Here is a 14701-nt window from a genome sequence, read left to right as displayed (position 1 = left end):
GATATTTATTTAGTGTCTGTGAAGTGCCAGGTACTACTTTAAAGCCTTTATTGGAGCTAAAGTATATGTGGTTAAAACTATATAATACCTGTTTAAGGTCCTCATTAAGTTCTGTTTAAATCAGTGGTACTGAAAAAGATGATGGACTTTGGAAAACAGTTTCTAGAATAAACTGATTTTTGTAACTATATGCTCTTTCAGAAGGCAGTCTGTATCAGAAAGCAGATGTATCTGATCTTGTGTATCTTACTAAGGGAAGGACAATACAAATGGAGACCAAGGGAAACTTGATTAGGGCAGGGGACAATAACAGTACTAAAGTAACTGAAAAATCTTTTGATTTGTAATAAGGGGAGAAGAGAGAGCATTAAAATTTCCCATAGACCAGCAATATCACTTTGCTGTGTATTAATCTGGACAAGTCAGAAAGCTAAGAACCAAAGGATAAATATCTCTTCCCCTGGCATTTTCTTATTAGGCTAGTGGAGAAAAGAAGACACCAGAAAATTAGAAAAAGAAAACTTACGGTTGCCAGAAAATATGCTTCCTTTGTCAGTAAGGCCTATTACCTTATAACAAAAGCATGCAGGTTTCATCATAGTGATAAATGCAACAGTAAGAGTTTTTGATGACAGAACAGCCTGAGTAGGGAACTTCTACTCTGACTCTGAGTGTAAGGTTCAGGATGAGTTGAAAAAAGTGTTTAAACCTAAGGACAAAACCAGGGTTAAATTAAGCCATGACTAATAATGTATATTGCTGAGAAAGGTACCAAACTGTACCTACCTACTTCATTAATACTTATGCTTTGTTGTATAATGAAGTGTTCTACTTTTGTTAAAAAAAAAAAAATACTTGAGTGAAAAAGTATGCTTTTCAGTGCTCTTCAGCCATGCTTATTAGAAGGCTACCTGGTTAGATTATAAAATCAGCCAACATATTCCACTCACCTGGCAGCAAGCTTGTCCTTATAAGGAACATTGAATACACTATACAGTGGTAGATGTAAATTCTATGCAGAATGCTGCAGAAGAGAATAATTTTTTGGAAATTATTGGATAGAAAAAATACAAGTGACACATCTTGAGATGCTTCATTCACCCTCCAAATCAAGCAGTTCTCAACTAATAGGATTTACCTACAAAAGTGAAAATTCTTAATGTCTGGTATTTCAAAATGTCTACTTAGTTTCACAAGAAGTTTTATAAAGCAAGGGGTGTTTAAGACTACTTCTATTCCTCAGTGTCAACAATTGGCTCTGAGTCCTCCTCTGGAGGTGTAGCTAAGGTTTCTTGCTGTGCAAGGGCTTCTCGAACTTTTGCGCCTAAAACTGCATCGTGAATGCTGTGGAATAGTAGCTCCTTTACAAAGGGATTCTCAAAAAACATGTTTCGAGTGAGGTCACTCACAACTTGGGCTGTAAGAGAAGAAAAGCAAATTATTTCATGCCTTAGGTTTCACATTTCAGCATTATTTCTAAATATATATATATATATATATATATGTATGTATATATGTATACAGGTATAAAACAATGCAAGTATATAAATATATATAATTTAAAAATGTAAATATATGTGTGTGTATATACACATATAATATGTATAATATAAAACACAAAAGGTAATTGGCTAGCAGGTGAAATATTCCAAGTCTATTGAACAGAAAATAAGATTATTAATGTAATAGACACATGAAACCACTTTTTATTTATAGTCATCTTTAAATAATTCTTAAAGCTTTACTAGTTTAAACAAAGAATAATTAATCCTATTTTTCCAAAATAAGCTCTTAGGTGGTATCTACACACAGGTAAATATTTGAGTTTTTGTTAAGTGACTTGCTATTAAAAACTCTGAAAAGCTAGGAAGTTTCCAAAACACATTTATTAAGCAAACCAAAAATTTATTGGAACAAACCAAAACACTATGCTAAAATTTCTCTTCAGATTTTTGTCTACTTACCACTGCATGCAGCTAAATATACATAAATACCAACATCTCCATATTCTTTTAGGATCTGTAATAGTATTAAAATAAATTTAGTTTCTGCTGATATGTTTGTCAATTAATCAATCAATCATATTTATTAAGCATCGTCTATGTATCAGGCACTTGGATTACAAAGAAAATGAGTCTCTCTACTTAAAGGGACTTACATTTGATTAGAGGAAACAACAGATACACAAATATAAAACGTGCCAAATAAATTCAAGGTAATTTTTTGGTGGAGGGCCCGAGCTGCTGAGGAGAGAAACTTAGAAAAGTACTCATGCAGGAAAACACCTTGAAGGAAACCAAGGATTCTAAGAGGTGAGGAGAGAGTGCATACTGCATTCCTTTCTGGGGAACTATCTACCACAAAGGGCCATTGATAGGATATGGAATGTAGTGTGTGAGGGACAGCAAAAGGGCCAGTCTGGCTGGACGATGCTGTAGGTAAAGCAGATTAAAGGAAAATAAAACTAGAAAGTCTGAAGTTGTGTTATGAGGAATTTTAATAGCTAACAAAGGAAAAAGTATTTGATCTGAAAGGTACTAGAAAGTCATTAGAATTAACAAGAGTGGCATAATCACACCTGGACTTTAGGAAGATCACTTTGGTCGTTGTGAGATAAAGAACAAGGCACAAATTCAGAAAGGGACAGTGAGATCAAAACCAGCTACAGGCAAAACTTCAAAGAAAAGTGGGAATTAGTCACTTGCTCTAGAAGAGCTCAAAAAGGAATTAAATCAAATAAAAGAGGCAGAGGAAAAATGGGAAAGAAAAAAAGTGATGGAAGGGGAAAAATAACATCTTAAAAAGCAGAATTGGCCAAATGGAAAAGGAGGTTAAGAAGCTCATTGGAGAAAATAATGTCTTAAAAATTATAATTGGGCAAGTGGAAGCTAATTACTTCATGAGACATCAAGAAACAATAAAATGAAATCAAGAAATAGTAGAAAATATGAAATATCTTGTTGGAAAAACAACTGACCTGGAAAACAGAACCAGGAAAGACAATTTTAAGAATTATTGAAGTACCTGAAAGTCATGATTAAAAAAAAAAACAAACCCAAAACCTAGACATCATATTATAAGAAATTATCCAAGAAAAATGTCTTGATATTCTTGAACAATAGGGTAAAATAGAAATTGAAATTCTACTGCTCACCCCATGAAATATACCCCCCCAAGTGACAACTCTCAGGAATATGACCAAATTCAAGAGCTTCCAGAGCAAGGACGAAAAACTTCAAGCCCCCCATAACATAAAGAGAAATCCCATTTAAAATAACCAGACAATTTAAAACATACTATATTACACAATTATACAATTACAAGATACTTTTCACACGAATAAAGCCAGATCTAAATAATTGGGAAAATATGAATGGCTCATGGGTAGGCCAACCTTATATAGTAAAAATAATAATTTCTTCATAAATTAATTTACTTATTCAGGGATATACTAATTAAACTACCAAAAATTATTTTATAGAACTTGAAAAAATAACAAAATTCATCTGGGAGAACAAAAGGTCAAGAATATAAGGAATAAAAAAATGTAAAGTAAAGTGGCTTAGCAGGAGTAAAAATGTAAAAACTTAGGGAGGGAGGGAGAGAACATAGATAAAGAAATGTCAAATGATTATTAAAATTTTATCTACATGCAAACTGTAAAATATATATAACATTAAAAATTAAGTTAAAAAAATCCAGTCATTTATCTGGTGATTAAAAACAAATTTTGCTATCTTATTGAGAAGAGGGAGGGAGGAGAGATACTTACTCCTGATAGAGTTTTTACTCCAACTGAATCAATAAAATTGACTTGTGAGAAATCCAAAATCATAGTGTGAACATTAGGTCCTGGGGGCAAAAACCGTTCCAGTTCTTCTGGAAATGTTTTTTGGACCAGTGACTCAATTGTCATTGGTTTTGCATTTTCTTCAATCTCTTCTTCTTGTTTTGTCTCTTCTTCTCCTCCTGTTTCTGCATCCTCATCCTAGAATTAGAACAGACCAAAGTTCTACCACAATACTTCCATTTTATGAACACATACAACTTATATTTCTGATTCCAGGTATGATTTGTCATAGAAGATGTTTATATATGCTATTCATGTCCTTCATGCAAATGACAGCACTATATAATGCTGAAAGCCTTATGTATACGCTTGAATTCTCATTACAAGCTTTCTTCTGCTGGAACAATAATCCCTAAACTTAATATACAAAGAAAGCAACTCATTAAGACTTGGTTTTTATTCTTTGTCATTCACATCTATTCTTCCCTCCCAAGCTGGTGTCTTTTACATAACATTTGCTCACTATTTGTTGTATTAGTTAATAATTTAGGAGACTAAAAGAGGAATGGCTAGCCATTGATAACTGAAGGTCCAAATGGATGAAGAGTCCCCACAGACTTTTTATTTGTCCAACCTAACCTAGAGCAAGAGATGAATGCTTAAAATGCTTTTCTTTAAAAAGGAATAAATCTTCCATAGTTTAGTGANTATATATGTATGTATATATGTATACAGGTATAAAACAATGCAAGTATATAAATATATATAATTTAAAAATGTAAATATATGTGTGTGTATATACACATATAATATGTATAATATAAAACACAAAAGGTAATTGGCTAGCAGGTGAAATATTCCAAGTCTATTGAACAGAAAATAAGATTATTAATGTAATAGACACATGAAACCACTTTTTATTTATAGTCATCTTTAAATAATTCTTAAAGCTTTACTAGTTTAAACAAAGAATAATTAATCCTATTTTTCCAAAATAAGCTCTTAGGTGGTATCTACACACAGGTAAATATTTGAGTTTTTGTTAAGTGACTTGCTATTAAAAACTCTGAAAAGCTAGGAAGTTTCCAAAACACATTTATTAAGCAAACCAAAAATTTATTGGAACAAACCAAAACACTATGCTAAAATTTCTCTTCAGATTTTTGTCTACTTACCACTGCATGCAGCTAAATATACATAAATACCAACATCTCCATATTCTTTTAGGATCTGTAATAGTATTAAAATAAATTTAGTTTCTGCTGATATGTTTGTCAATTAATCAATCATATTTATTAAGCATCGTCTATGTATCAGGCACTTGGATTACAAAGAAAATGAGTCTCTCTACTTAAAGGGACTTACATTTGATTAGAGGAAACAACAGATACACAAATATAAAACGTGCCAAATAAATTCAAGGTAATTTTTTGGTGGAGGGCCCGAGCTGCTGAGGAGAGAAACTTAGAAAAGTACTCATGCAGGAAAACACCTTGAAGGAAACCAAGGATTCTAAAAGGTGAGGAGAGAGTGCATACTGCATTCCTTTCTGGGGAACTATCTACCACAAAGGGCCATTGATAGGATATGGAATGTAGTGTGTGAGGGACAGCAAAAGGGCCAGTCTGGCTGGACGATGCTGTAGGTAAAGCAGATTAAAGGAAAATAAAACTAGAAAGTCTGAAGTTGTGTTATGAGGAATTTTAATAGCTAACAAAGGAAAAAGTATTTGATCTGAAAGGTACTAGAAAGTCATTAGAATTAACAAGAGTGGCATAATCACACCTGGACTTTAGGAAGATCACTTTGGTCGTTGTGAGATAAAGAACAAGGCACAAATTCAGAAAGGGACAGTGAGATCAAAACCAGCTACAGGCAAAACTTCAAAGAAAAGTGGGAATTAGTCACTTGCTCTAGAAGAGCTCAAAAAGGAATTAAATCAAATAAAAGAGGCAGAGGAAAAATGGGAAAGAAAAAAAGTGATGGAAGGGGAAAAATAACATCTTAAAAAGCAGAATTGGCCAAATGGAAAAGGAGGTTAAGAAGCTCATTGGAGAAAATAATGTCTTAAAAATTATAATTGGGCAAGTGGAAGCTAATTACTTCATGAGACATCAAGAAACAATAAAATGAAATCAAGAAATAGTAGAAAATATGAAATATCTTGTTGGAAAAACAACTGACCTGGAAAACAGAACCAGGAAAGACAATTTTAAGAATTATTGAAGTACCTGAAAGTCATGATTAAAAAAAAAAACAAACCCAAAACCTAGACATCATATTATAAGAAATTATCCAAGAAAAATGTCTTGATATTCTTGAACAATAGGGTAAAATAGAAATTGAAATTCTACTGCTCACCCCATGAAATATACCCCCCCAAGTGACAACTCTCAGGAATATGACCAAATTCAAGAGCTTCCAGAGCAAGGACGAAAAACTTCAAGCCCCCCATAACATAAAGAGAAATCCCATTTAAAATAACCAGACAATTTAAAACATACTATATTACACAATTATACAATTACAAGATACTTTTCACACGAATAAAGCCAGATCTAAATAATTGGGAAAATATGAATGGCTCATGGGTAGGCCAACCTTATATAGTAAAAATAATAATTTCTTCATAAATTAATTTACTTATTCAGGGATATACTAATTAAACTACCAAAAATTATTTTATAGAACTTGAAAAAATAACAAAATTCATCTGGGAGAACAAAAGGTCAAGAATATAAGGAATAAAAAAATGTAAAGTAAAGTGGCTTAGCAGGAGTAAAAATGTAAAAACTTAGGGAGGGAGGGAGAGAACATAGATAAAGAAATGTCAAATGATTATTAAAATTTTATCTACATGCAAACTGTAAAATATATATAACATTAAAAATTAAGTTAAAAAAATCCAGTCATTTATCTGGTGATTAAAAACAAATTTTGCTATCTTATTGAGAAGAGGGAGGGAGGAGAGATACTTACTCCTGATAGAGTTTTTACTCCAACTGAATCAATAAAATTGACTTGTGAGAAATCCAAAATCATAGTGTGAACATTAGGTCCTGGGGGCAAAAACCGTTCCAGTTCTTCTGGAAATGTTTTTTGGACCAGTGACTCAATTGTCATTGGTTTTGCATTTTCTTCAATCTCTTCTTCTTGTTTTGTCTCTTCTTCTCCTCCTGTTTCTGCATCCTCATCCTAGAATTAGAACAGACCAAAGTTCTACCACAATACTTCCATTTTATGAACACATACAACTTATATTTCTGATTCCAGGTATGATTTGTCATAGAAGATGTTTATATATGCTATTCATGTCCTTCATGCAAATGACAGCACTATATAATGCTGAAAGCCTTATGTATACGCTTGAATTCTCATTACAAGCTTTCTTCTGCTGGAACAATAATCCCTAAACTTAATATACAAAGAAAGCAACTCATTAAGACTTGGTTTTTATTCTTTGTCATTCACATCTATTCTTCCCTCCCAAGCTGGTGTCTTTTACATAACATTTGCTCACTATTTGTTGTATTAGTTAATAATTTAGGAGACTAAAAGAGGAATGGCTAGCCATTGATAACTGAAGGTCCAAATGGATGAAGAGTCCCCACAGACTTTTTATTTGTCCAACCTAACCTAGAGCAAGAGATGAATGCTTAAAATGCTTTTCTTTAAAAAGGAATAAATCTTCCATAGTTTAGTGATATCACTTCAAAAATGGTCTGAATAAAAAAAAATTATGAAGTCCCTTGTATATGCAGAATATTGTGTTAATCATTGGGGCACATAAGGTCCCTGCCTTCATGGGACTTAGAGCATATTGACAGATGCACAAGTATCTATAATAGAAAATCATACTGTGTGAAGGCAACCATCTCCCAGGATTACGCATAGGGTCTTACCTGTGTCCCTATGATCCTAGTTATGTCCTCTAGTGTGAGTTATGTGACTGAGTTTGAACTAGAAGTGAATGAAGTGGACTCAGAAGGGAGAGGGAGGAAAAAAGGTTGAAGACAAGGAAGTAGGGTCTCTTTCTGGAGGAACCAGCCAAACAAAAGGTGGCTGAGGGAACCATGTGGAGAGCACCCACATGGCTAAAGGATTTTCTCTCTCATTCTCTGCTTCTACCTATCCAAGTAAATACTAATAAAATTTATGAAAAATAAGGACCATAGTCCTAATTTTATTTCTTACAATACCTAAGTATGTCAGAGAAGAGCAAGTAGCATTGTGAGGTACTAGAAGGAGTAAGATAATAAAATAATACTACCTGGGAGCCAAATGTTAAAGGATGGGAAGGAATCTAAAAAGCGCGGTGGAAAAAAACACTTATTCTCATTCCTTGTTCAACTATCTTTATTAAATACTTTTATTATAAAATAAAACACCAATTCTTTCTCATTGTCCCTTTTTTAGAAGCTTTATGCTATAAAGTTTTAAGAAAGTCAAGAGAGTTCAAATTAAGAAGGTAGAAAAAAAATTGTTGATTACTCACAACTGAAGGTTTGTGTTTGCCTTGGGCCGCTAATTCCTTGGCATGCTTCTTCAGGACTTTTCTCCTTGCTGCCATTATAAGTGCTGGGTCAACTCCAGTCTTTAAGGAAATGCAACATTAAATGTATTTGCAAATCTGCTTTCTGGCTACCCAAGGCCCACTCAGATTTACTACTCTAACATTCCTCGAAGGAAACTGGATTTAAACTGTGGAGGATGGAGATTATATTGATAATACAAAAAAGAGTCTACCCATCAGATACATTTAGAGAGCTACAAAGGGATGATTAGTGTATCTCTTGTTGGTTACTGCCTCACTATGTAGCATTAGTATATAATAAATGACTACCATCACTTCCATGGGAAGTGAAGGCATGATTTAGTGGGGATTCAGGGGAGAGTAAGATAAAAGGAGTCAACTAGGTAGCACAAGAATTGGAGTCTGAAAGACCTGAGTTTAAATATAGCCTCAGATATTTACTGCCTCTGTGACCCTGGGCAAGCTACTTAACCTCTGTTTGCTTTAATCTACTAGAGAAGGAAAAGGCAAACTACTCCAGTATCTTTGCCCAAGAAAATCCCATGCACAGTATTATCTATGGAGTCATGAAGAATTGGACCCAAAGGAATGAACAATAAAATCAAAGCAAAAGTGAGCCTTATTCTATCCATGGAAATCCTACAGGTTTGGTAATTTTTACTTCGTCACCTGATAACTTTTCATGGGTTGAGCTGCCTCTTGATTCCCAACCTGAACCCTGGCCAGGTTCCTTTGAGATCATATGGCACAAGGTGTAAAACCTAGAGATTAGTAATTAATAGAGATTTTCTTTCTACTATAATCATAGGAACTGAAATAATATTGAAGAAGAGAAAGCTTTGGAGAAAAACTCCAGCAGTTGTCTAAATATATTTTCTATTGTCTACAAATTCCTTTTGTACATAAATCTTTATTATCTGTGTAAGATTTCTCTGTATGAGGAGAGTCTTTGAAATGTATCCCCTCCAAAAATGTGGCTGCTATTCTGCATGTTGGGCAATACCATGTAAAATTTTAATATAAGCAAAAGAAGAAAATTTATTTCAAGAGCAAGAACTTCTAAAGAGATTCTTTTACTCACCTTCCTCTTTAGTGCATTACTGTACAAGTCACTATTGGCATAATAAATTGGAGCATTTATTTGGAATATTTTTATCCCAGCATGCTCTTTCACCTGAGGAACAAAATATTATTATATTTAAACTAATTTCAGATTAATAATGACAATTTTTCCCTCTCCCAACTTTACCTAGAACAATTAACTGTCTTGGTGTTATGTTACTCAATACTTTGATAAGCCCAAGATCTCTCCCTGTTCAATTCATATTTTAGAGAAATTAATACCGAGAAAAGCAAAAAACCTTAAGAAAGGTTGAAGTGGTTGATTTTTACCATATCTTTTTCATTTTATTATTTCGCTCAAAAACATAATTGAGGAATTGAATGGGGTGGAAAGAAAGAAAAACTGAAGAGTAGGAGTAATTGTGAGATTTTGGGAAAGTTAATTTTAAGCAAAGAGAAAGGAGATTCAGATGAATGGAGAAAAAGTTTAAGCAGGCTTGATTCAAAATAGATAGGAAGGAGAAGAATGGGAAAGAAGGGCACTGAATGGTATATCAAGGTTAACTGCCATTATATATTTATACATATTCTTTATGGAGACATGATAATTTTGTCTCACATATTTCTTAGAATAGTTACATCCCTAAGGAAATATAGATTTCTCTAATGTATTTTCAAAGTCTTTAAGATCACAGAATCCTTCTGATTTGCTTTTCATGTCATAAAATTCAAATCTGCATAATGGTGATGGGGCAGACACTTAATAACATTTGATATTATCATACTAGTTTCATTTTAGAGCCTCTACAGATGTGTAATTGTACATTCGGACACAATTTAGAAGAGAGGAATATAAGTAATAGTTCTTGGGGCTGTTCCATATTATAGGGATGTGATTAACAATTATAAAGACCAATGCCATTCTCTAATACTTGATCTTTTTTTTTTCTGAGGCTTCCTTCAAAGAAATTCCAAGACCTTAGCGTATGTCAGCCAGAAACATTGTTCTAGAGAGCATATTGCAAGGGACTTTGGAATCTTCAGAAGAAAGGGGATTTTCAAATTCAAGGAAATTTGAAGTCATCATTATTAACTATTAAATGGAAGAGGAAAAGAATAGAGTTTCATAGGCTAAAAGCATTACCAATAATTATTATACAGCTACAAAATAACATATTTTCAAATGAAGCCATTGTCTCTTAATATTGATAAAGCATACACTTAAAAACAAGAATCTATTATATTTAAGGGAGAAACAAAAGCAAGATAAAGATTTCTTATCATCGTTCTTACTTAACATACTAAATTTGATTACTATGGCCAAATAATATATCACCTAGTTGACTAAATTACTGGTGGTTAGCCTTTCTGTACTTAGCTAGGTTGGCCCTTAGATAGTAGACACAGTCTGTTGGTGGCATAATCATATTACAAATGTTGACCATAGACTTAGAGGAAGGAATAAAAGGTGTGAAATTCAAGATAAATATACTCTCTCTCTCTATATATATAGTCTTTGTATGTACATATGTGTGTAATTATGTATGTGTTACAACCTGTCTGAGCTTTAGTCTTCTTACTTGGTTTTTAAAATTCCATTTTTTACCAATTACATGTAATAACAAATTTCCACACAAGTTTTCCTAAATTATATGATCAAAGTTGTCTCCCTCCCTCCTTTCCTTTCCCTGTCCTGGTGCTAGTTTTCTTACTTGAAACAGGGGGAAAATAATAATTGTGTAGTTTACTTTATTTGCTTTTTAAGTTTTCTGTGGGGAATGTGCTCTATAAATCTGAACATTTAGATATATTATTATTAATTTATTATTAACCATTTAACATGTTAGCTTTAATCCACCTCTAGAGAAAAAATCGATGCAATCTGATTGAAGATTGAAGCATACTATGTTTTTACTTTATTATCTTTGTTTTTTTTTTAATATGTCTTCTTCCACAACATGACTATTGTGGAATTCTGTTTTGCATGATCATGCATGTATAACCTATGTAAAATTGTTTACCATCTTAGAGATGAGAATTTAGAACTCAAAAAATTAAAAAGTGAACATTAAAAATTGATTTTACACGTAAAAAATAATACTAAAAAAAACACCCAAATGTTAGCTTTCACTCAAGTCCTGATCTGATGCCTTAACTGTGGTGTGGAAATGATGATCTTATATTTTAGCAAAGAAAAGTGCTGGAAGATTGGGGCAGCTAGATGGCACAGAGGATAGAGCACCAGGCTTTGAGTTGGGAGGTACTTGAATCAAATGTGGCCTCAGACACTTCCTAGCTGTGTGACCCTAGGCAAGTCATTTAACCCTATTTGTCTAGTCCTTGCCCATCTTAGAATTGTTACTAAGACAAAAAGTAGTGTTAAAAAAAGTTTTGGCAGGTCTTAGGCAGGAATGGCTTTGAGCCTGTGCCTGTCCCCTTTAGTTCTAGCTTCACTAAGTTTACAGGGACTCATAAAGTTGGCCACCAGGTGATGAAATTATATTTTGGCCACATTAACTCAAAAGGACTTCGCAGGAAGACTTAGAGGAGCTGTGATCTATACCAGTGGAGGGCTACTAAAGTTAAAAAGTTAGAATTAAAACAACTCTGAGATACCCCCTCACACCTATCAGACTGACCAATATAACAGTAAAGGAAAGTGAGAAATGTTGGAGGGGATGTAGCAAAACTGGGACACTAATGTATTTAAAAAAATTTTTTTTAAACCCTTAACTTCTGTGCATTGGCTCATAGGTGGAAGAGTGGTAAGGGTGGGCAATGGGGGTCAAGTGACTTGCCCAGGGTCACACAGCTGGGAAGTGTCTGAGGCCGGATCTGAACCCAGGACCTCCCATCTCCAGGCCTGACTCTCAATCCACTGAGCTACCCAGCTGCCCTACACTAATGTGTTTTTGGTGAAGTTGTGAACTGATCCAATCATTATAGGGAGCAATTTGAAACTATGCCCAAAAAGCTATAAAACTGAACGTATTCTTTGATACTGTAATACCAGTCCTGGGTCTATATCCCAAAGAGATAATGAAAAAGGGGAAAGGATGTACTTGTATAAAAATATTTGTAACAACTATTTTTGTGGTGGCAAAGGATTAGAAATTGGGGGGATGTCCATCAATTGGGGAATGGCCGAACAAATTGTGGCATATGATGGTGATGGAATTCTATTGTATTATTAGAAATGATAAGTAGGATGCTTGCAGAAAAAGCTGGAAAGACCTACGTGAACTGATGTAGAATTAAATAAGCAGATCTAAGAAAACATTGAACATAGTAAAAGCAATATTGTATGGTGTTCAACTGTGAAAGACTTAACTACTGTCAGAAATAAAATGATCCACAACAGTTCTGAAGGACTTCTGAAAAAGAATACTGTCCACCTTCACAAAATGAACTGTTGGAGTGAGAATGCAGAACAAAACATAATATCTTTCACTTTAGCTTATTTATTTTTTATTTTGGTGTTTTGGTTTTATATGGTTATTATCTTACAGTAATGACCAATATAGAAATATGTTTTCCATGATAATTCATGTATAACCTAAATCAAATTGCTTACCATCTTTGGGAGGGGGGAGGAAAAAATTTGGATCTTATAACTTCAAAAAACATATGTGGAAAATTGTTATTATGTGTAATTGGGAAAATAAAATATCTTAAAACAAAAAGGTTAGAAGTTGTTCTTACCTCTTCATATGCATCTATATCTATATATACATCTGTGTTGGGAAGTTGACCAAGAACTGTGTAGGTTGGACTGGAGAAAAGAAAAAAAAACACAAAAAGGAAACAGTTTCTGATGTAAATGGATAGTTTTTATACACACGGACCACAGTATCAATAAACCCAGAAATACTTGATAATTGCTTCCCCCTGCCCTTTTTTGGAGTTAATGCTGGAATTTCATTGGTGTAGATTATGTTCAATGTGTGGAAAGTCCCTTTACCAGTGCAGATCTGTAACTCATCAGTAATGGAAAATTTTAGAGTTGAAGTGACTTGCACATGGTTACCCAAATGTGTGTCAGAAACAGGACTTGAATTGAGGTCATCCAGAAAGAAAACCTCTACCTGTTAAACCAAGCTTCAGTTTATCTTTTCACAAAATATCCCAAACACAATGCATTTTCTAGCTCACTAATACATAGGTTCTTACAACCACACCAAGGATGGAAAATGAGGAGAAATATGAAGCAGAGAGAAGTTACAATCATGGTGAGGTTAGCTTTGTCCAGTATATAACTCCAGTTCTCTTAACTTCCTAATCTATATTCTATGTTTTAGGTCAGATTTTTGAAACCTGGGGTCTGTAAACTTATCTTAAAAAATCTTTTTTTGGGGCAGCTGGATAGCTCAGTGGAGTGAGAGTCGGGCCTAGAGACAGGAGGTCCTAGGTTCAAACCCGGCCTCAGCCACTTCCCAGCTGTGTGACCCTGGGCAAGTCACTTGACCCCCATTGCCCACCCTTACCAATCTTCCACCTATGAGACAATACACCGAAGTACAAGGGTTAAAAAAAAAAAAAGAAATACAAGTCACAGATGCCAACCTGCAAGTTGAGGAGTTTCCTGCCCTGAGAGTTACAATGAAATCCATAAGTCTAGCCCTTGTTCCATCTCCAGTGAATGGATGAAACACAATAAATACTAGTTATGATATATGTACAGAAATATTTTTAAACTTTTTTGTTAAATACATAAAATAAAAAGTATTACTTTAAAAGCCCTGTCTATTTACAGACTTGTGTTCATTACATTTGATGTGTGTTTATAATGCGAAATTTATGTTAGCATTAAGAATTTTGGCAAGTAGAACAGTACCTGAGCTTTTTTAGGTTGAAGAAATTTCTCTAGTGAAATCTCAGGTTCAGTCCTCCATCCTCCCATCAAAAAAACAAACAAGATTCTGATACAGAGTTGAAAATTTTCTCATTTTTATAGTTTTAAAATATTAGAATATTAGCAGTAACTCATTTATGTAGTTCTTTAATGTTTGCAAATCACTTCCTTCAGAAAAACCCTGTGAAATAAGTGGTGTAAATATTGGCCCTTTTACATGAAGAAAATTAGTATTTGAGAGATTGTGTTAGGGCAAGATTCAGACTCCCCAGTTCTCTGGCCCCAAATGCAGTGCCATTTCCACTGGCCCGTGCTAGCTAGAAAGATGTAGGTTTAATTTATTTTTATGGATTCAGAGTCTTTGATAATTTGAATTGTCCAACTTCTAATAGTAAATTATCCAAAAAGATTTTAATTTATAATGACATTTAATTGGGGGGGGACGAATCTGTTTCATGACAAA

The 14701-nt window shown here is 33.7% G+C and overlaps 1 protein-coding gene across 1 annotated transcript in view; it reads right to left on the bottom strand.

The window, feature by feature from the left end:
• Window positions 1-1232: 1232 nt before the first annotated feature.
• Window positions 1233-14701, bottom strand: part of SLC26A5 (solute carrier family 26 member 5) — a 47105-nt gene continuing 33636 nt past the window's right edge. Inside the window, exons 13-19 of the mRNA XM_044679724.1 lie at window positions 13089-13158; window positions 9406-9498; window positions 8282-8384; window positions 8179-8183; window positions 6770-6985; window positions 4966-5020; window positions 1233-1417 (exon numbers count right to left, since the gene is read on the bottom strand). Coding sequence (XP_044535659.1) covers window positions 1233-1417; window positions 4966-5020; window positions 6770-6985; window positions 8179-8183; window positions 8282-8384; window positions 9406-9498; window positions 13089-13158 — 727 coding nt within the window. The remainder of the gene's footprint in view (window positions 1418-4965; window positions 5021-6769; window positions 6986-8178; window positions 8184-8281; window positions 8385-9405; window positions 9499-13088; window positions 13159-14701) is intronic.

The sequence above is a fragment of the Gracilinanus agilis genome, chromosome 5, assembly GCF_016433145.1.
Source record: "Gracilinanus agilis isolate LMUSP501 chromosome 5, AgileGrace, whole genome shotgun sequence".
Classification (NCBI taxonomy): Eukaryota; Metazoa; Chordata; class Mammalia; order Didelphimorphia; family Didelphidae; genus Gracilinanus; species Gracilinanus agilis.
Note: the sequence above shows the minus strand (reverse complement) of the source record. Positions and strands in the feature narration are given on the sequence as shown.